This window comes from Vanellus vanellus, assembly GCF_965231255.1.
Source record: "Vanellus vanellus genome assembly, chromosome: 2".
Taxonomy (NCBI): domain Eukaryota; kingdom Metazoa; phylum Chordata; class Aves; order Charadriiformes; family Charadriidae; genus Vanellus; species Vanellus vanellus.
Window position 1 is genome coordinate 23160240 of NC_138906.1, and position 22853 is coordinate 23183092.

The 22853-nt window shown below is 39.8% G+C and overlaps 1 protein-coding gene across 1 annotated transcript in view; it reads right to left on the reverse strand.

Annotated features, from left to right (window-relative positions):
- Positions 1 to 873: 873 nt before the first annotated feature.
- LOC309669024 (macrophage mannose receptor 1-like) overlaps positions 874 to 22853 on the reverse strand; it is a gene marked incomplete at its 5' end in the record, with an annotated part of 34063 nt that continues 12083 nt past the window's right edge. The window contains 17 exons of the mRNA XM_082479592.1: positions 874 to 2482; positions 2901 to 2942; positions 4742 to 4909; positions 6774 to 6890; positions 7139 to 7291; positions 8303 to 8468; positions 10058 to 10290; positions 11129 to 11231; positions 12776 to 12924; positions 14118 to 14232; positions 15768 to 15910; positions 17886 to 17986; positions 19590 to 19657; positions 20499 to 20668; positions 20757 to 20792; positions 21259 to 21403; positions 22107 to 22194. Coding sequence (XP_082335718.1) covers positions 2238 to 2482; positions 2901 to 2942; positions 4742 to 4909; positions 6774 to 6890; positions 7139 to 7291; positions 8303 to 8468; positions 10058 to 10290; positions 11129 to 11231; positions 12776 to 12924; positions 14118 to 14232; positions 15768 to 15910; positions 17886 to 17986; positions 19590 to 19657; positions 20499 to 20668; positions 20757 to 20792; positions 21259 to 21403; positions 22107 to 22194 — 2242 coding nt within the window. The 3' untranslated portion in view covers positions 874 to 2237. The remainder of the gene's footprint in view (positions 2483 to 2900; positions 2943 to 4741; positions 4910 to 6773; positions 6891 to 7138; positions 7292 to 8302; positions 8469 to 10057; positions 10291 to 11128; positions 11232 to 12775; positions 12925 to 14117; positions 14233 to 15767; positions 15911 to 17885; positions 17987 to 19589; positions 19658 to 20498; positions 20669 to 20756; positions 20793 to 21258; positions 21404 to 22106; positions 22195 to 22853) is intronic.

Consider the following 22853-nt stretch of genomic DNA (forward strand, 5'->3'; position numbering starts at 1 on the left):
CAATATTTGGAACCCAATCCCAGCTGTATACCCAGTTGCAGAGAGCTGTATTGGCACTCCAGGGGCTTCTCGGGAGATGTCCAGAAAGACCCTCAGAGGGTCTACTCTTCATTACCAGGTAACAGCCACTGCTGTCTTGGATGCGGTCCAAGTTATACAGTCCTCTGCTGACACTTGTGCATGGCAGTGGCCTTGTACAGTCCCAGAAAACTCTTGATTCGGTTCTCACAGATGCAACAGGACTACTAGTTTATAAAGCTTATCAGTCCTTGGAAACTTCCACAAACTAACTTTTTATTAGCCACCTTTCCTGTCTTATTGGACTATTGTTTTCTGGTAATCAGTTCTCTGTCCAAACCTATAGATCCTATAGAACCAATTCAGAGAATTCAGACAGAAGAGTCCTTTATGGCAAGTGTTACAATGGTGGATTAATCTTTTTGATCTTCTCAGTGTTGTTAGGAACTCACCTGAAATACCTTATCCACCAGTGCACTGTACTGTCAGAGGGACCTACATACCACAGAGCAGTCTTGAAGGGAACAGCAAAAAGGATTAGAGATCTAGACAACATAGCCAGTGAAATAAAAAGGGAAGAACTAGTGTTACTATCAAGAGCTATCAAAGATATAAGAATCTGTCTCAGAAACTGCTAGAGCAGTACAGCACATAAGTAGTCTTAAATTACACTTCCGTTAGATATTTATTAGGGTAAACTTTGAAATGTCGGGCACATGAGACACAGTTTCACAGGATGGTAAAGACAAATAGCTACTGGTGTTTAAGAACATGCTAGATTAGGAAAAGTGGATGATTATTTGTACATAGAAATTTAAGAATCCCACCCCTCCTTCCTTTTATTTTTACCTTTATCAGAAATTGTTCTGTTTAAGAAGACACATAAACTTTTACTTAGAACCAGCTTTTTAATGCTCATATAATGAACCAAAGGAGAATAAAAACTTATTTATATGTATTACATACACACGCAAAATATTTTAATTTAAACACAATTAAAATCTGTCAAAAGATTAAAATAACAAAAAATATCAAATTAAATAAGGACCTTCTCTGGACTAGAGCTTTAGGTCATTTGATTGTTTACATTTGGCATAAAACACACTGGAAAAGTAAAAAAAAAAAAAGAAAACAACTATATGTGAACCTACTGTATATTTTGGGGGTTTCTGAATCCAGAGAATATACCAATCGTCCAATATGAGATTCAATGCTATCACCTCAGCCATGATGCAAGTCTGTAATGATACTCAAAGGATTAAAACAGACTTGGACAAGGGGAATTTGGTTAGAAATTAGAAAAGACTTTCTAATGATAAGTTTCATTGGGCTTTGAAAACATGGCCTGAGAAAGCATGAAATCTTCACTGCTATTGGAGATTTCAAGAATAAATTTTATGTAAATGTTTCAGGTATGAATTAAGTATAATTCTTCCTGCCTATTCCCCACCTTTTGCAGAATCCTTTGAGATCCCTCTTCTATTATTTAAATGATAAAATATGTCTATTCACAATACATTCAAACCTCATATTATAGTTGATCTTCCAATGCATATGTTACAGAATTACAGCAGAAGAAAAGCAATTTACACTTTCCTTTCTATCAATCATATACAGAGGAGGAAAATGTGTTAATTCAGGTATTACGGGCAACACGAAGGGTTTCTGTGGGTACCTCAGTAGCAAAAGGAAGACATGGGCTCACAGCACAGGCTGCCCAGCTGAGGCAGGGACCTGCACCTGCTTTGAGCAGGGACCTGCGCCGGCTGAGCTTGGAGGTCCCATCCAACCTGCTCAATTCTGCCAGCCTGCTCTGGAGATCACGGGTGGCATTGTCAGGATTCCTACAGATCTGGATGTACTTTTTTGGAGCGTGCTAAAGAGCTTATTCTCACAGTTGCCTGTGATGAGCATGGTTCTTCTTGTACCTAAAGGTGATGCTGGACCCACGCAGAGACTGGAACCACCTGAGTGTTCACTTATGCAGTGTAGCTCCAAGTCTATGTGTATGCTCAACACTCCTCCCAGATACTACTATTTGTCAGCAGATCTCTGGATCTGCTTCGCAAGGTTGCTTGTTCCTGCCAGTACAGAAAGCAAGAAGTGTCCTGTGCAAAATGAACTAGAATTTCCATAGGAGAAAATTGTTTTGCCTTAAGAATTCTTGTATTCCAGCGCTTTAATTCCTTTCAAAATCAGGCCCAAGATTACCCCGCTTATTAAACTGTTGCCTGCTCATTTTGTTCAATATTGGTCACAAGACAATTTGATTCATGAGTTCCAGGGTCAGGATCACCACAGTATATGGCATTATCAAATCTGGTTGTAATTGTTTGCCGATCACGTCTTTTTTTATAGAAGAAATAGAGTGTAAGGCCAGTTCCTGTTAGAAGAAGGAAGATCAACACAGCAATCATCCCACCTAAACTATTTGAGGATGAAACAGCAGCTTCATTTTTTGATGCTGTGAAAGACAAAACAGAACAATTACTACAGATGACCAAAGACTGTTATTGCATGCAACAAACATCTCCCTATGTAAACCAACTGGGTGGACTGTAAAAGTACTGAACAATCATAACAACAGTTAAAATTGATGCATGTTGCAGATGAACAATGCAAAATTTGGCTCGATTTATGTTCATTTTAAAGGCAGTATTATACAGTACCACAGTACACCATTTGTAAAGAAGTAAAAATCAATAAGACATCCAGTTTGAGAAAAGAGCTCTCCTTTTAACCAAATTTAAAGTAAAATAATCTGCAATAGTTAAATATGTATTTAAATTAAACTTTTCTGGAGGCAATTTTACTTGGAAATTATAAATGCCTATAAACTTATTGAAATTTCTGTTTAACGTGCTTATAAGAAACCAACTTACCTTTATTGACAGGTGAGTCATGGGTTGGATCAACTTCAGTAACTTTAAAATTAAAAAAAATAGATATTATACACAGTTTGCAAGCAACCATTTGAAGATTAAATACTGTACACATAATTTTTAATTTGCGTTGCTATGAATTTTAAATAATCACAGACCTGTTTGGGATGGAAGGGACCTTAAAGATCTAGTTCCAACCCCCCTCCTAGGGGCAGGGAGATCTCCCACTAGACCAGGTTGCTCAAAGCCCCATCCAACCTGGCCTTGGACACCTCCAGGGATGGGGCATCCACAACTTCTCTGGGCAACCTGTTCCAGTGCCTCACCACCCTCACAGTAAACAATTCCTTCCTAATATCTAATCTAAATCTACCCTCTTTCAGTGTAAAACTCTTCCTATTGCCACACCCATTGACAAAGAGTCCCTCTCCATCTTTCCTATAGGCCCCCTTTAGGTACTGGAAGGTCTTCCCAGAGCCTTCTCTTCTCCAGGCTGAACAACCCCACCTCCCTCAGCCTGTCTTCATAGGAGGGGTGCTCCAGCCCTCTGATCATCTTCATCGCCCTCCTCTGGACCCCCCCAAGTAGGTCCGTATCTTTCTTATGCTGGGGGGCCTAGAGCTGAACACAGTACATGGAGGTGAAAAACATATGAAAACATTTTCCCTGACAATTCAGGGTGAATCTATCAAATATTCTTGTAAAAAACATTTTGAGGAAAAAAAAAAAAAAAAACAAACCAAAAAAACACCAAAAAACAACAAACCCAAATTGCTGTCTCACTTTTAATTGCTTTTTTTTGGTAGGGGAGAGAGATATTCAAAGTTTTTACACTTCCACAGTGTAAAGCTTCACACTTCACACTGAACAACTCAATTTTTTACACTTGCAAAAGTGAAAAGCACATTTGTACTTTGTTTAAGCTGTATTTTTAAGGAACTTTCTCTTCCTCCCTTAATTGCTTGGGGAGTACGATTCAGTTAATTGTTTGCAGGTCTGGCTGGCTGGGGCATACAAAGCTCATGGATGACTCCGTTGCCAACCTGCCAACATGGGGAGATCCACAAACAGGAGATTCAATTGGTTCCACGTTGTATCTATTAGATTTGTGCAGTGGATCTGTTTACCAAGGGCAAATATGGCCTATTTCAAACTCTCTCCCAGTTGATGTGTGCAAAGACAGCTGAATCTGTGTGTATGTGGTGACTCACGCCAGCTGCCAAAAAACCACAGGGCCACAAGTAACCATTAAAAAAGAAATGTACTATGCTGTTTGGTTGCCTTGCATGTCTCCCTATGCCTGTGTCAGCAGAGAAATGAAATGGGCCCCACCGCCCAGCCACACTTCACAGCTTCTTCTTGGCCATCCAACAGATTCCAGCACGCTTCACTGGCACCCACCCCACCAGCATCACCTAACTTCCTTCTGCAGGAGCTCCGTGACTTTGCACTGCTGCCCTTCAGCTCAGGTGTCAGGAGAGTGCCTGCCTTTCTTCTCAGCACTAGTTTAGGCATCTATTCATTATCTACTGCCACTTGCACTCTAACCATAATGGCTCTGAATTTTCTCCCCACTTTCATCAGGTGATGTGTCCTCCCCTACCGCAGGGTACACCAATTCCAAGAAATCAATGCTTTTAAGCTGAGAAGAGGAAATGGTGACAGGTTCTTCTCCAACATTGCTTCCCGCTGTCCTTAACAGAAGTTACTCTTGGCTTTGATGCAGATGCACGTGCATCAACATCAATACACAAAGCATAGCCGGTGCATAAGCAGTTTGGCTTGATGTATATTAACCACTACTTCTAAAATAACCCAGTGCACAGAAATTCAGAACTTACTTTTGGGGATTTTGCAGATAAAATTCTGGTCAACAGAGCAGTAATAGTTCCTCCAGGTTCCAGTTGAGACATCCATATCAACACAGTATTCATCAAAAATTGCTGTAGGCTCTCCTTTCTCCCAGTTGACAAATTCTACTCCACTTCTGTCTGTCCATAGCCATTCCCCTAAAATTATAAGTATTAGCTAGTGAGTGAATGAAGTGGGGAATCCTTTCTTGTCTACCAGGCATGACTCTGATTATGGAATTTGTTAGTTGATTAAATTAACATCACAGTGGGTTCATTTCTCACTCTTAACAGTCAGAGGCATTCAGATGGGAGCATACCAAATGCAAATGCTCACAAAGTTAACTCCATCAGCCTTCAGGGCCGTGGCTGTCAGTGATGTGAGGAAGACATGCCCAGGCTGCCCGAAGACTTTTAGCTGAAGGCTGTGCCAGAACTCAGCTGTGCCTGAGAGCCTGAAGAAAAGCAGAGTACCTGCACAAGCCACGTGTTGCAGTCCAAGGATCCAGATCACTGAGGAAATATTCTTTATATGTGGAACCAAGTTAAGTAAATTGCTGCTTCATTTCAGCCGAATTAATAAATTATCTTTGCAGACTGAATCATCTCTCTTTAATAATTACTCCCTGCTTATCTCCTGCTGAGGCCCATCAAATAGCAATAATTGCTATCTCCGCTCCCTCAGGGTGTGCTTTCATGGCAGCACATCCTGATCATAGAATGGTTTAGGTTGCAAGGGACCTTGAAGATCATTGAGTTCCAGCCTCCCCTGCCATAGGCAGAGACACCTTCCACTAGACCAGGTTGCCCAAGGCCACGTCCAGCCTGGCCTTGAACAACTCCAGGGATGGGACCTCAACAACCTTTCTGGGCAACCTGTTCCAGTGCCTGACCACCCTTAAAGTGAAAAACTTCTTCCTAACGTTTAATCGGAACCTGCCCTCTTCCAGTTTAAAGCCATTCCCCCTCGTCCTATCACTACATGCCTGAGTAAAAAGTCCTTCCCCAGCTCTCCTTTAGGTACTGGAAGGCCGCAATAAGATCTCCCCAGAGCCTTCTCTTCTCCAGGCTGAACAGCCCCAACTCTTTCAGCCTCTCCTCGTAGAAGGGGTGCTCCAGCCCTCGGATCATCCTCGTGGCTCTCCTCTGGACACTGATATAACTCACAACTGCCTCAGTGCCACCTCTTCCGTCCCCCCTATCTGCAGCTGCACTTTCCTCTTGCCTCTGCTTGCACCGCATGTGGCAGTGTAGTGGGCCAGGTCAGGAACAAATCACTGCTTTTGTACCATTAGTTTTCAATTAGAACGGATGAACTTGGCCCACCGTGCAACAAGGTGCCTGCCATTGCTGGTGGTGACAGACAGGAACTTGGGCAGCCATGACCAAGGCCACTCCATGCAGCCCAGTCAAGACTCACTCTGGAGATGTACCCTCAAAGCCTGCCATGAAAAACGGGCTTCAGAACTACAATGATATAGAAAACAGGATCAAATTTGCAGTTTTAAAAAAAAAAAAAGATTTTTTTTTAATTAAAATTTCCACCGAAAAATTTATGAAAAAAACCTGAAATTTAGATTAAGAAATGTTGCTAGGCAGCTTATATATGCTGCTATTCCCTGTGTTGTTTAGAAATAAATTTCAGATTAAGGCTGCCTCAGCTTTTAATTACAAGACAATATTTTTCTTAAAAGACTAACACTGGTTAAATGTCAAGCACTTCGAGTAAAGAGAAGTGACAGGAAACATTTTAATCAACTACTGCAGTGCTAAGCTAGAACCTTTTACAGACTGAAATACACTGTAATTATAGTAAAGATGCAAAAAGCATAGACTTTTTTGGTGGTTTATGTTTTAAGTATTTTAACAGAGAAGCTATTAAACACTTAACCGTTGATTTCTTTTTGATTATCTATTTAATATTTAGTACATTAATATTAGTACTTAGTATTAGTCTTATTTAGAATTCTCTTTGTTTATTTAGCATTTATTTTCATCTCAGTATGCATTGGAAAATAATTACCATCAATATTTTTGAACAATCCTATCCAAAATTTTCTGTATTCATTTGCCATTGGAGACAAATGAAGTAAGAGAAAGTTCATTTCAGCTGAATCTTCTATGGAAACCAGAGCAGCACCTAAAAATATCAATTAAATATTACATATAATTTTAGCAAGATTTTCCATTAGAAATTAATTATCTCAGTAAACAATCATGACATGTTTTGTGATCAACTTTTTCTTATGGTAGAAAAGCTTGACAATAAATTTAAATTAGCTGCAGCTTATAATTGATATACATACACACACATTTATGTATTATCTCTTGGTTCTGCATTAAAAAAAAATAATACAGAAACAGCCTAATAAAAAAACAGGCACCTACCCATCTGAGTACATATCATGGAAGCGTGAGGCCAGCTTTCCTCAGAAGTGATGTGAACATAGTAGCAATGACCACGGAAGGGAATCCAAGATCTACCACGCTTTGGTTCAGGACACTTTCCAGAAAGCTGTGGTGGTTCACTGGGGATTAACTCTGTTAAGGTGACACACAGGTTTCAGTGGGGTCTTAAAAGCCACTGGAAGCTTGTACTCCTGCACCACACACCAGCCCAACCAATTTGACAGCAATCCCAATAAAAGAAACATCCCAGAGACTTAAGTAATGATAAAAGGTTGAGCTAATCATGGTAAACTAGTAATAAACTATACTGGTTGGAGCTGGTTCTCCAATCAGCTAAAGAAGGTTTACATCAGTTTTACCGCAAGGCAATTTTTACTTACAACTTGTGAAACAGAATGAGGAATGAGTCAGTATGCATAAAGGATCTTGACAACATCACCACAGGCCAGTGGCTTGTGTCCAGCCAATTCGTAACAAGGTTGGCCAGAGAAGCTGTCTGTACCTGCCCTTGTACATACATCCTAAACTCTGTAAAAGTAGAATTAGTAGCCTACTGCGTCACCTGATTAAAACCAAAGCAGAGCTTAAATGAATATAGAATTTGCTGTGAAGTATGGTGCAGAGATCATGAATTTCGTATATAATTTAAAATATGTTTGAAAATTAGGTACAATATCTGAGGCCTAAAGTATCTCAGTAGAAGCTTTCCAGCATCTTAAACTTTTAACAAATATAAATTAATCAATTTGGTTGCTGTACTGACAGAAGTTTCTTATCTCCCAATATTACAAAAGATACTTTAAAATGTAAAAATATATCATCGATATATTTATAGTTAGGCTAAAACTGATCAGTTCTGTAGTTCTTGACAAACAAGGATGCAGAAAAGATCGATTGCTTGTGGCATGAAATGTCACAGTTGTCTTCATGAGGTGCATGTGTTGACTGGTTTGTGAAATGAAATGTCTGAAAATCACTCAAGAGAGACTGGATCTGGGAGTCCTTCCTTAACTAGAGCAATATTTTATCACAAGGCATACACCGTTTATCACAATTTTGCATCTGTGGAAAAGCAAAATTCAAATAAAGCCATGAACATAAATGCCAGACTCCCAAATCACATTTCTCCCAGTCACAACTTACCATCAGACTGTTTACAGAGAGATAAAAAGGTTTCATTGCAAGATGCTGTCTTCCAAAACCCATCCAAATCTAGATAGACACAGGCTGTGTTCTTATTTGGCTCTCCACTGGCCCAGTTATAATACCTGCTTCTCCTTCTATCTGACCATACATAATGGCCTTGAGTCTAAAAGGAAATGACAATAAAGATTGTGTCACGTGCAACGATTAGGTTGAAAGAACATTAAGACTGCACTTGCAGGTATGTAAAAGTTAGGAAACATCAGAATCATGGTTTCTCACACAAAATTAATTCATCCTCTGTCAGGACGTAACAGTCTGTCCCAGACTTCTGCTCTCCACAGCAGTTTAGGCAGTGATCCTACAGATGTTTATTTGGAACCCAGCCTACATAATTCAATTTGCACCATCTTGTGCATACTGTCTTGTGCGGTAGCTGGGCAAAGGGCCTTGCAGTAACAAATGTGAATATACAATTGAAGATTTTATCAATATCATATACACACAGATCAAACATAGATTGCGGAGAAACTATTGTTAGCATTCCTCTAACACAGGCTTCTCTATATATTTAGAAAGCAAACAGAAAAAGCAAAAGTGCCGCTGGAGAGAGGAGTACAGTGATGTTTTTCATGAGGCACGTGCCACAGACCTCTGCTGCCCATGCTAACAGGGCTTGTGGTAGGTTTCTAGCTCTCGCAAGGAGCAGCTACTTGAGACAAGCTGAGCATGTTTATTTTTAGTGGATTTCACCACTATTTGCAGAGGATGGCCAACATTAGGCACAGCCATGGCTTCCATCACCCTATCCTGCACAGCCTAGACTCTTCTTCCCGTGATCCTTGGAGGCAGGCTGCTATCCAGTTCTTTGTGCCAGTTCCTTTCCTGTCCTTTTTCCTTTGAAATCCTCGGCCACGTTTCATCTAGGATTCCTGTCTAATCCTGGTTTCCCAGTGCCTTCCCTCACTGAAGCTCAGCTCCAGTTCCTCTCACCTCAGCACCTGTGCCCTCTCTTAGTCCTGTGTCCCACAAAGCTCCGGCTCTACAACTCTTCTTTTGATTTCCTCACAACTCTGGTTCCACAAATATCCAGCTGCATCATGTTCTTTTCACATGCCTCTAATAGATGCTTCCCCTTTCAGGCCTTTCTACTCTTTGCTGACTGAGTCTGTGGACAGTTTTACACAAGGCACTGGCTTCAGCTCCAAAAACCAGCCCAAGGTGTCCCCACCGCCAGAGGCCTGCTCCTGTCTTTTCACTGCACCTTGCCATTTCCCCTGTTGCTCTGTACAAGCTCTTACAGCGCTAGGCTGGAAGTTAAAATGAGTCTTAAAACAATCTCACAAAGAAAGAACAGTTTTTAATGCAAGTAGTTGCCATGGTGTGCTCCACAACATGTCTTCAGAAACATGAACGTGTGGTAGACGGTGTCCTAGGAAGTGGAAACTTCGTAGCCACTTTCACCACTGAAGGCACTATCTACTGCAGATACGTCCTTGGTGGCATTTGAAATGCAGGCTGTGGCAGCTCTCACATTACGGCCAAACATTTGGGTGTGTAAAGCCTCTGAAGTGGAGGGAAGTCAGGTATCTCAGCGAGACTTTGATGGCTGCCACACATTCACAGATCTGCACTCACACGGGAGCAAACAGCGCACACAGCAGTGGATCCTGACAACCTCTGAGCAAGAAATATGGCTGATCTACGTTGATCTATGGTAGCAGTATGATTATCATAAGCATTTGATGGACATACCGTGTTGCTATTAAAACCAATCCATACAGGTTCCCCATGCTTTAATATTTGTAACCACAGGTAAGATTCGGCATAAGGATCCAAAACGCTGGCGAGTTCTGCAAACTGATCTCTGCAGTTCTTCTGTGCTTCTTCCCAGCTCATTTTGTAGTTGATGACTGCATAGCGGTCGTCACCATAATTGTTAAAGCCAAACATCGGAACTATGGGTTGGGAGTTTGGCAGTTTAGGGTCTGTGATGAGCAAACAAGCAAAAAGAAAAGTCAAACGCTTTATATTGGCTAGACATGTAACACAGAGAAGATCTAGTGTACTAGAGTAGTTAGGCAATTAAGAGAGGCCGGAATAACAAATTAAGATGCACCCCAACTATCACTATGCAGTGATGAAAGCCATATTTTCACGTTCTGTGACAAAATTTTCCAACTCTTGTCAGAATAACCTTTTAGCATACATATCTCTATCACCTCCAGAAATGTGCCCTGCGAGCTCCAGACCTTCCCAAAACATACTGTAACTGTGTAGGTCATTGAAGGGAACAATCCCCCCACTTTTTTCATGATATATTAGCATTTGTTGTATTTGTGACAAGGAATAGAGTACGGTAAGCACACCATGAGCAAGCAGTGGGATGTAAATGCTGCTGATGAAATTACCTCAGTAGGACTGTAAAGGAAATCAAGCAGGGCAGTTTTTCAAAACAAAGAAATTGTGTTGCTTTTAAGTATAACAGCAGAATTTTGGTTTTGAAGAATTTGCCCATATAAAGACAAAATACCATCCTCTGTCTCTCCCTCCTGATCACCAAAAATAATAAAATACATGATGATCAACAGATTTACTTCTTTTTTATTTATTTACTGATCCAGTCTTTAAAACAGGAAATGTTAAGAGGTTTTCTCAAAAAAATAAAATCTGTGCTCATTTTGTTAAAATGGTCCATAGCACATATGATACTCTCAGATTAATTTCAGTTAAAATAGGGTTGAATATGGGAAAGTCACTTTTAACACCAATTTGTCATAACCACAATAAATCAGCTGTACTAGAAAGTGGTGAAAGAAAACTCACCAGAATTTTTCTGGCATATGTAGCTTTTGCTTGGTTTACATTCTTCATCTTTCCATTTCCCTGCCTGCTCAATAGGGTTCTTCATCATAAAGACACAGTCAACCTACAGAGGAAATGAGATTAACAAGGAAAACGTGGATACGCAGGAAACATTCCTCCTCCCGCTGGATATACAGACCCACTTGCCACACGCAGTCGCACACAGATGAATAACATGAAGGTCATTATATGAACTCACACAAGCAATGGTCAGGAGCAGTACATGACAACAAACATTTACGACTCAGCCCTAGGAAAGTTTGCACTTGGATGACGGAGGAAGCTGCAAAGCGCAGCACAGAGGCATGAAGAAGAGGCTGGGACTATCTGCGTGTATGTAATCTGTGCATGCGTGTGTGTGCAGGTGGACATAGGTGTGGTAGGTCTGGCCCATGGGACATTTCAGCTCTGTTGCTGGTTTCCTGGAGGCTATGGGGAAATCCTCCTCAACGCTGAAGCTTGCCAGGAGAGCCGAAATCCTCTTCCTGCCCCGATCTGGCATGAGGATCCAAAGCTGTCACCACAGTGCAGTAGTGAAGAGGCAGTGATCAGAACCAACCTTTTGTGGAGGATACCTCCCAAACCCCTTCCCCTGCAATCTGGGCTCTTTACCTTCAGCCTTTGCCTCCCCCAGCACAAGAAGCTGCTGCTTGGCTTTCTGCAGCGGGAGGCAGCAGGTCTCCCCACCTCCTATCAGCCTGACCTCGTGCTACCTCCAAACCCCCTCGGGAGCATTAGACCAGGTCTTGGCTGCAAATGAAGGAAGATGTATGAGGAGCAACTTGTGCAGGGAAATGGGCATAGCCTTCTATAGAAAGCATACGCATGTGTGAGATGGGGAAGTCCTGCATGGCAGCCGGCTAGGACCTCACAGAACTTCTTCCTGTTTTAGCTGGACTCAAAGCAAGTTGTTACGAAAAAGAGAGAAACTTTGTAAAGCTAGCACAGGAGTCAGAAGCAGCACTGTCAAGTACAGTATTCTACATCATAATTTTACAACTACTGTATAACACTCAGTTTTGTCTTGCAATTAAACACAAAATGGTATAACAGGGCTGAAAGTTTCAAAGCATGCAGAAGAGATCTTTCAGAAGGAAGATTTGATAGAAAGTATAGAGGAAGAAGACAAAAATGACAAAGGAAGATGAAGAGTCTCCTGGTTTTGAGGATTTTGTTGAACATACTTATCTTAATAAGCTCAGTACCAGGAAAGTTAAATATAAACAGTTATCTGAGTGTTTTCATCAAGTCGAAATAACATTCACTGTATCCAAAATTATACAGTTACTGCTACACTACTGATTATTTGAATCAACTCATCAGTCATGGTAAAAGTGAGGGAAATTGCGCACTTGTCTGAATTTTGCACAATGCTTCCAAACCTCTGTCTGGATTCATTCAGAATCATGGCAAAACACAGAAGTTCAAAAAAAAAAAAAAAAAAAAAAAAAAGGTAGACCTCCCACATGATTACTCTGGTCCTAAAAGCAACAAGATTACTAAAAATCTTCATAAAGGAAACAACAGAAAATATAGTTGTAGCTAGATATATTTTATTCGTCTACTAAAGTTATAACATTTAAGTGATAAACAGAAATTAATGTTTACCTTACTATAATAACTTCGGGAACCTTTTGCCCAATTGGTATAGTAAACTGGGCTTCCATCTGTCCATAAGTATGTGTGCTCCTGATTTATGTCATTCAGTCCAATCCAAGCATCAGTTGCAGCAGTTTTTAAGAGGGACATGAGGAAAGCTGAAGGAAAAAAAGAAAAATTGTACAAGAAGGGAAACTGAATGCACCTTTCCCCAACAGTGCAGAATTTAGAGTCCCTGGAACCAGGATGATGAATTTTGGTTCCCTCCTTTTTAATAAGGCGGTAATCTTATGGTAAAAATAAAAAGAATAGATAGTTATCTGATGTTAGTCAGGAAAAAGTATTTACAAACTCAAAACTGGGCAATTTTTTATTCATAAAATTGTTTTTAATTTTTTTTTTGTACAGAATTTATGTGTATACTCTTCTATGCTGTTCATCATCTGAGGAAGCAGAAAAAATGTTTTAATGGTATTATGGGAATTAACATGAGTACACTAAACCCTGGCATATAGAAAATGAGTCTACAGACTGTGCACTCCCTTTCCTTCTTTGGTAACTACTTCATTAACCAGACTTAATAACTTCATTTCTAAATAGGCATAAGACAAATAAAGCTACTTAATAAATAACCTAGTATGTATGTACTGAGATCTCAGCTTTTCAGAAGGCCAGATTTTGTTTCCCTTAACTCCTGCCTGGACTGACTTTCCGCTAAAAGAACGTCCTTCCTCTGCTGTAGAAAAAAAGTATAAACCACAAGCACTGATGGAGCGAGCTAGGAGATGGTCCATGCCCAGCCCTCAGGACCTGAGGCATTACATTTCCTGAGCAAACATGAGGCCTCATGAAAAAAAATGTAAAAAAACCCAGCAGGCTGAGGTCCAGCAGAGCAAGAGGAACAGGAGGAAATTGGGACTCCAGTATTGGAGCCGCCTTCTACCTGTGTCCTCCACCTACACGCCCAGCATTTGGCTCAGCAGCTAGGTGCATGGTGCTTTGCTTTGGATATTAGTACCTTTGTGTGCTATTTTTACGTGTACACTTAAAAAAATTAAAATGTGGACATATTATTATATGACATGCCCTTAATACAAAATCTTAATAGTTGAACAGGATTAATTCCTTTGTACGTCCTATATTAACCCCAAAGCTATGGTTTCAAAAATTAACGAAGACACTAAAACCTATGCAAGCATTTTTCCAAAGGTGCAATTTCTCATTCAACATAATTTCATATTAATATGCATAAACAACAGTATATATTGCAGAAGCTGCAACATCTGTTTTAATCTGTTTATCAGGAATTACTTGATGTCTCATCCAGTATCAAAACATTGGTACTTTATACCTTGCGTTTCCTTTTTTGATATAGTAGCCAGATTTCCTCCAAAACTAATACAATTGTTCCGTGCAGCGTGCCATGTCAATGTATCGTTTTCATTAAGACCAAATACTTGGAAGCACTGAAAAACAGAAATGTGCCAAATCTGTAACCGGATGACATTTTAATTTCTGGTGAAAGCATCTTTGTTGGTAACGAACAAGATAAACTGGATATTTTAAGCAAAAAGGAGATTAGCTGATTTAATAGTCCTTTCTAGCTTGTGTTTAGGTCTTTATGAAAGAGAAGATCTATACTAGAAAACTAACATAAACACCAATATTTTAGCAGACACTTAGAAGAAGGAATATGTTAGTCCAATGATTTTAGTAGAAGTTATGTTAAAGCTTCTGACCACACTTCTGAGGTGTGATTTTGTGGGAGGAATGCCTAAGAAGACCTCAGAAAACAAACAAGGATGAGATACGGTATTGAAGTTCAACATCTCGGCTTCTGTTGCCCTGTTTGTCAAACCAGCTTTGGTTCTCACAGGATAATCACAGAAAGAGAATGATTCTGACATTACAAAGAGAACCATGAATTTACCATTTCCTGTAATATGATCTTTGAGATTTAACAAAGACGTCATTACACAGCTTTGTCAGAGTCAAGCAACCTAAATGTGCTAATTAAAGCATGCAACTGAAAAGTTAATCAGGAAATTTGGGCAAAAAGTTGGGCAGAAGGGAGGCAGGTCCATGACAGTCAGAAGTGGTTTGTAAACACTTGGAGAGGAATCAAGGAAGGAGCCTTTGGAAGTTCCTCTTCCAGCAGGTGAGGAAGAGAGAGACCTCGTAGCTTGAGAGAGCACCGTGAAAAAGAACAAACTCCGAGTTTGTGACTCTTTTGCCCAAGACTGAGAAAGGGAAGGAAAGAGGAGACAGCAGCAGCGAATCTCAAACAAAGGAGCTGCATCAAACTGAAATCATATTTTAGCTTAGCCAAAAGGAAAACAGATGGAGCTAGATGAGGCAATGTAATCAAGGATTATCTTCATTGCTAGGTGTATTCTCAACAGTGTACGCTGTGTTTTTATAGCTTTTACAGCTTCATTGTTGACAGTCTATGGATTTTCAATACATACAACCTCTTATCGTGGAGTATTGTCTTCAAAGAAGGCTGAGTGATCTTACATAATAAAGTGTGGTGAAGCTTTTACCTGGATTATTTAAAACCTTAACAGACATTTGGTTGTAGAAAAAAAAATAATAATGATAAATTTGCTCAAGGAAAGGTGCCTTAGTGACTTAAGACCCAGGGAAAATTAGTGTCCAGGCAGCTTGCGACAGCCAGATAAGCTCAGCAGAGTAAATGAGAACATACAACAGCTCCACACCAGCAAAGTTGCTCAAACATCCTTGGCAACACTAAACACTAGCAAAAATATAAGGTTGCTCTTTCTTCTTGCATGTCTCGTGACCTCCCTCATAACTGCTGTGATCTCAATAGAGGCTATAATTTATATTTCAGGAATCGTATTTTTATAGTTTTTAGATATACACAATCAGAACATATTTTGTGATAACTGAAAACCCTGCTACAACTGAAAAATGGAATCTAAGATAGTTTTTATTCTGCTCTTTTTAAAATACAATATACTAACATTTCATACTGCACCTTGTTATCAAAGAGGAGCCAGTCTTCTGGACACCCACCCTTTGGTGGTGGTGAAGTAGGAGCAACAGCTGGACGAACAGTATCGTTAAGCCTTTCACAGATGAATAACTCAACGCTGCCACAGTTGAGATCATTCCATGTACCTGAAAGCAAATTAGAATAAAAGAAAAACAAAATGCAATTGAGACTGGGATAAAAAGTTTCCTTTCCTAAAGCAAACCTATCATAGGAATTAGACCCGACTACCTGTATTTCTGTTACCTGTATTACCTGTATCTGTATTTCTTTCCCTCAGAAATAATGAGTAATTTTTATGTATGTTGCTTAGAAATATTCAGGTTTCCAGCAACATTCAGAATATCAATATTTTGTCCGAGAACAGAAATATTTCAATACTGCAAAACCATAGCATTGCCAAAAGGGCGTTTTAGTTCAAATGCTTAATTCACCTCTCTAAGGACTGTAAGATCTGTAGAATCACCCTGTCTACATAAGGTACTTGATCCTTGTTACCTCACTACCTGAGCTTCTCACAGTCTTACAGTCTTCTGGATATCATTTCTCCCTATGGAAACGTGATGTAAGAATGTAACATTATCATCCCCATTTAACAGATCAAGAATAAACAAGAAAATGACATTCGTTTCATTAGCTACAGACACAAGGTAATTATCTACAGCAGAGCTAATCGTACCTTATGTTTCATGAAGATATTGTTATTATAACGCAGTGAAGTTAAGGACATAATTCATCTAATCTTCAAGAAGATCTCCAAAACAGGACATAATATTTACTCGCTAAGTGTTCACTTCCTTCCATTTGACCTCTAACAGAGCCTAGGAAAATTACCTCAGATAGAGACTAGAAATGTTTAAAAGTAGAAGAGATTAACTGCTCCAAAGAAGACTAAGTGCTTGGCTAGTGTAAGAACAATTACTTGCAACTGTGTATTAAAGGATATTTGTATTTTAACTAAAATAGTGTATAGCATTGTTTAGCAATAATCAAAGCCATGCCCAAGCCCTAGATTTTTAGGAACTGCACAAATGATAACAGACACTGATGTCTTCGAGAGGCAGTCATAAAATGGACAGAGGGTAGAGGAAAAACAATACTAGCTCTATCTGCAGATGGTCTGATGCTTAACTGATTTGTTCACGCTGAAATGAAGGGACAAAGGTATCCCAATGAAGGGACTGAGAGAAGCTCTGCCAAGAAGGACTCGGGGGTACTGCTGGATGAGAAGCTCAACGTGAGCTGACAATGTGCTCTTGCAGCCAACCATATCCTGGGCTGCATCAAATGAAGCATGGCCAGCAGGTCAAGGGAGGTGATTCTGCCCCTCTACTCCACTCTCGTGAGACCCCACCTGGAGTACTGCGTCCAGCTCTGGAGCCCCCAACATAAGAAGGACATGGACCTGCTGGAGCAGGTCCAGAGGAGGGCTGCAAAAATGATCAGAGAGCTGGAGCACCTCTCCTATGAGGACAGGCTGAGAGAGTTGGGGTTGTTCGACCTGGAGAAGGCAGCTCTGGGGAAACCTTATTGCAGCCTTTTAGTACTTAAAGGGGGCCTACAGGAAAGATGGGGACAAACATTTTAGCAGGTCCTGTTGTGCTAGGACAAGGGGGAATGGCTTTAAACTAAAAGAGGGTAGATTTAGACTAGATATAAGGAAGAATTTTTTTTACAATGAGGGTGGTGAAACATTGGAACAGATTGCCCAGGAGGTGGTAGATGCCCCAACCGTGGAAACATTCAAGGTCAGGTTGGACGGGGCTCTGAGCAACCTGATCTAGTTGAAGATGTCCCTGCTCATTGCAGGGAGGTTGAACTGGATGACCTTTAAAGGTCCCTTCCAACCCAAAGTATTCTATGATCATATGAATTTTTCTGACAAAGCCAGGAATCAAATTGCAGGTGTAATCCAACGTGTTAGCTACATAGAGCTGAATTTTTTAAAAGTGCATAAAAGAAAGAAGAGAATATGATTTTATTTTCCTATGCTTTTACGTTGTCAATCAGCCTGCTCACTATTATAAATGACCCAGCCCTGCACCTGCGACCCTCCCAAGCCTGTGCCACACCGTGAAGACTGAATGTTGTTACAGCACCCACCTGTTTGGGCATACATGACCACACAGTTTTCATCATTATTTGCAAAATTGGGTTCATTTGGAGCCCAGGCAACATAGTTCACTGGAGTTCCATCCATCCACCTGAAAGAAGTTGAATTAATTAATATTTCTTTGTAAAGGACGTATTAGGGCTTTGTGTTTTAAGTTTCCCATATCCTAGCTTACAAACAACTGTTGTTCTCTGGTAAAGAAAACCAAGACTTCCACTTGGAATTAGTGAAAAATATCTTTACGCCAACTGCCTACTCTGTTGAACTGGATCAGGTCTGAACTAATCTTCTCAACTGGTGGTCCCAGCCTTTCTGGGTCTCTAAGCATTGACAGCCTGCAGGAAACACACCAGTGTAGCACTGGACCTGGCTTTGCTCTGGAGCACAGAAACAGAAACCTGAGCCTATTTTGGTAATTTTCTGGGTCGAAACGCAGTAATATAAGATTGTAGGGGTAAGAAGGAGCCTTGAACCACACACTGGGGACCACTTGGAACCATTTTGTTAAACAAAGGAAATTTTAATGTTATAAAGATATTGCTTTCAGTTGTGCAACAATCATTTCCTAGTTTGGCGAGCCACAAATTTATTCTCAAAACATCGCCAAGAAAAAAGTGAAAAAGCCTGAGTGTGCTGGACTGAGAGCCTCCAGACAACATCAGCTGCAGATTGGTGTTTTTCCAGTTTTGGAGAGTAAGCAACTTTATGTGTGTTTTGCAAGTAAACTACAAATAAGGGATTCAACAGGATGCCCAGCTGCTTCCACTTGCAAATCTCCTGAGCCAAATAGGAAAAACCAGTACATAATAAACCAGGAGAAATAATATAAAGACAAATAGTGGCACTGTCATCCAGCAGGGAGGAGGATGAAACTAGTGAGAAAGCAAGGGAGAATTGGACAAACAACAGTTTTTTCTGAGCAGTGGATGGGATGTAGAAAGAAGAGGCTGAGACTCGTCTGACCAAGCTTCAAATCCCAGGAGAAGGCACCAGAAAAGAATGAGGGGTGGTGGGGGAGGGGAGAACGATAACTGGAGGACTGGCGGGGAGGTGGAGAAGAGTGCCACAGGAGAAATGTGTGTGTAACTCATTCAAGGCTCCATGGGTTGTTTAGTATATCCCCAGGGCAATTTGTTTCTGAAGACATTTGTAGAAGCGTAATGGCTTCACGTAGCCTGGAGCTGTCCTGCCCTGGGCTCTGACAGTAAAACCATCTGGAAATTACCTCCCAGACAAGGGCTTTCCAGTATTGGTGTTTCAACGCTAAAAACCAACGTGACACCTCACTGCAGCTTTTGTGGTTTGTTTTTGTGTTGGTTTTTTTTTTTTTTTTTTCTTTGATCATCTGAATATTCAGTAATGTCTGCAAGTACCATCTGGAACCTCCTAGAGTCCTCCAACCAATTTTATCTTTCACCTAACAAGGAAAAGGGGATGACTCTGCACTGGCTGTGAGTGAACATCTCAACCTCACAATGAAAAAGCAGGTTATAGAACCAAAAGAAGGGGAAATAGCTAGTGAAAATATAATGAGAGAAGTGCTCTCCGCAGGAGCAGATTTGTATTTTAAAACTTTATGTCAAAAATCTGTCTACAGCCATGTCTTGTCAGTCACTGAACTTCAACAATCTTACAGACAGCCATGCCAAATATTCACACCATGAGTCTGAAAAACTTAATTTGTTTTTACTTACTGGAATGTCTTATCAAGGCTCACACTTAAGCCAATATAAAAGTTATTTCCCCAGTCTTTATAGAAAACCTAAAACACAAAAAATGAGAATTTTAATGAGCTGTAAGAAAACAGATTTCAAATAAAATAAGCAAGCTCTCAAAAACTGGTTTAGTTTCGGTTGTATGATTGTATAGTACGCAAAGCATAGGGAGTTCCTAGGATTGTGCAGCTGAACTGCAAAATACAAAATTTTCCTCCAATTTCCAGTATTTAATTTTTTTAAAAAAGAGAGCAGAATAGGATGAAAAAGAAATGGAGCAAAAAGAAGATAAGAACCACCTCTTAAGCAGGCTATAAAGTAACACAATATTTTTAAGAGAATTAGGAAAACATAATGAGGATTTGCCGAAAGGCTACAAGTAAATGATGGGGTTTAGTACTTAGCCATGTGGAGGAAAGGATAGAATCATATTTGTTTTTAATAGTATGAAACTACTTCCAAAAGAGTATATCATTATCAGGTACTCTTTCTATTAGAAAACATTCTGGCTTAAAACTTTTACTGAAAATCTGAAATACATTTTGAGAAAAAAGGGACAAAGCTTTTCTTGAAGTCTGTGAAAACAAAGAGTTGAAAACCAAAATGCACTCAGCAACTGTAGGTTTCAGCTAAACAGAGCAAGGTTTTTGAAAGTTGCTCCCTGAGACTGTTCATGAAAAGAAGCTGAGGTTTTGTCTACATGTAGCAATTTATCAAAATAATGATTATGGGAAAGCTGCTAAGTAGATAAGTCCATGACAGGTGGCACTGATATATTTTTTTTTTTTTTTTTTTTTATGATGGGGACCACTTTCTAATATTTCATAAGCCAGCTGAAAAGGGTGCAGGACAGAGCAGTGCATTTTTTAAGTAAAACACATTTCTTACATATTTCCAAAGAAATTTTCTTTCACTTTCAGTTTCAACAACAGCAAGATCACCACCATTCTTCTTGCAAAAGTCCCTGGCTTTTTCCATAGGCATTGTTTCCTTGCTGAAGTAATATTCCTTGTGATTATATATTATCCAGTCATCTTCACCAACGATATATTCATAATCTGCAAGGCAAAACATTAAGCAGTCTGTAATAGAACTTAACATCTTTATGCATTAATTTATTTCTGTTATTGAAAGAATGAGACTTACTGAATGTGGAAGTAGGCTCTGGTTTCAGTGGTGCTCCTGCAATGTAAATCAATACCTGAGTATATTATGTTTCTCAGACATTTCTCAATTAAATATATTTATACAGTTGTTAGCATTTTAATTCCAAGTAATAAAATGAATCTTAAGAGTTACTCAGCATGCTTATTTTTGTCGTAGAATTTCTCAGAATACCAGGAAAAAAGATGTTACGCTGAGCAAAATACCATATTAGAGCCAATTACAAGTTAAGCTTCCAGAAACTATGCTCAACTTTAGGCTGATGTATTTCACTTCCTCAACATGCTGCATATACAACCTTACATTTGTATCTCACAGGTGAATTCATAGTTCTCAACTGCTTTTATTTAAATTAAAATGTATTAAGTGTTTCATTGGGCTTGATGGCACAGCTGGCTCTAATACGTGCAGATAGTGTAATCAGACCTGGGAAGGATACTCATATCTGTCTCTAAAAGTTGCTTAAGGAAGAAAGTCACCTTACCTTTTTTTATTTGGCAAACATAGTCCCGCATATATTCACAAAATAAGTCATTCCAGTTCATATTATTGTAGCCACTAAACACGCCACATTTTTCATTTCCATCAAAGTTGTTTGGTTCTCCACGTGCCCATTTTTCAAAGTTCACCTAGAGCAGAAACACAGCTTTGTTACTATTTTCCTTTTAAAGTGAAACAATTGTCTTTTATCATCCTGTTAAAGAAGAATGTACTTCATTTGATTTCATCATCCATCTTGTGCTTTGATGCCAGACCTTGTAAGAAGAACATGACCCTTGCATATCATAATGATTCGTCTGTGTATTTATAAGACGTGTTAGTAAGCCAAGAAGTTGTTGCCCTCTTTGCTATCAGGAGAGATTAAGTTCTCCTGCCAAGCTCTAGAAAGAATTACATAAGTACTGTCACCTGACCCCTGGGTTGATTATCCTGCTCTGATGTTTCAACCTGAGACAATCCATCAGTGCTGCCACATGAAGTCGGGCCTTGCAGACCTTGATCTCCTTAAGACGGCGAGGGCAACAAAGCCTAGCTTGTGCAGACACGCAAAATTATTTCTAACAGTAAATGACAGATGGGAATATAGAGATTAATACAGACAGATTTGCTTAGATCAAGAGAGATATTCCATCACCTTTGGTGTTATTTCATTACTCTAAATGTCATACTTTCATCTATAACTATGAAGATAAAGACTAACTCCGAGAGTGGAATCAGGTAGTAAAGACTGAAGGTCGCTTGTGGCTTGTACAGGAGGAGTTGTGAGAACTATCTGCCAAGATATACATGGAAAATTAAGCAAAAATATGGAAGAATAAATTATTTACTCACTGGTGAGCCATCACTCCATATAAATCCACTGTCGGAGTCCAAGGCACTTAAACCCATCCAGAAAGAGAAGTGAAGATAATCTCTCTTTCTGAATCATTACAAATATAGACAATGAGACACCACATGAAATAGAGAAGGAGAATATATATCATTACGTTATTCTCAGTGTTTTGACGCTTGAAGTATCATTTAAGATAGTCATATAAAGTAATCATTCAATTGTCATGTGGGGAAGAACACGGTGGCACTGCGTGTTGCAGGAAGCAGTGAAACACAGAGTTTCATGGGCAGCTGTCATGAGTCCACAAATACTGAGTTAAACGAAAATATATTTTTAGGTTTTGGTTCGGCCAAGTAGCTTAGGCATCCAAATTCAGGCATGTCTGTACTCATAGTCTTGATTTAAACATTTATATAAGCACATCAATAGGTCAGGCTTTCCTTAGTCTCCCAATTTTTCCCCTTAACTAAGGAAAGAAAGCAGCCCAAACTATTCCTTTAATCAAGAGTATCTCATCTGCTGATCAAAATGAGCTAAAAAGATCAGTTTTATCCCTTTGCACTAAACTCCGTTGAAACCAATTTTGATGATCCTTCTTTCATTTTTGTGCATGTTCAGACCACCTCAATGCACAGCACCACTGTCCCAGAGGCCTGCCAAGAAACCCTTTTGCTCACCCCTTTCTATGCTTTTCCTTCTGCTGCTTTGCAAGGATATACATTGTCTTTGCAAAGTAGATCATCAGA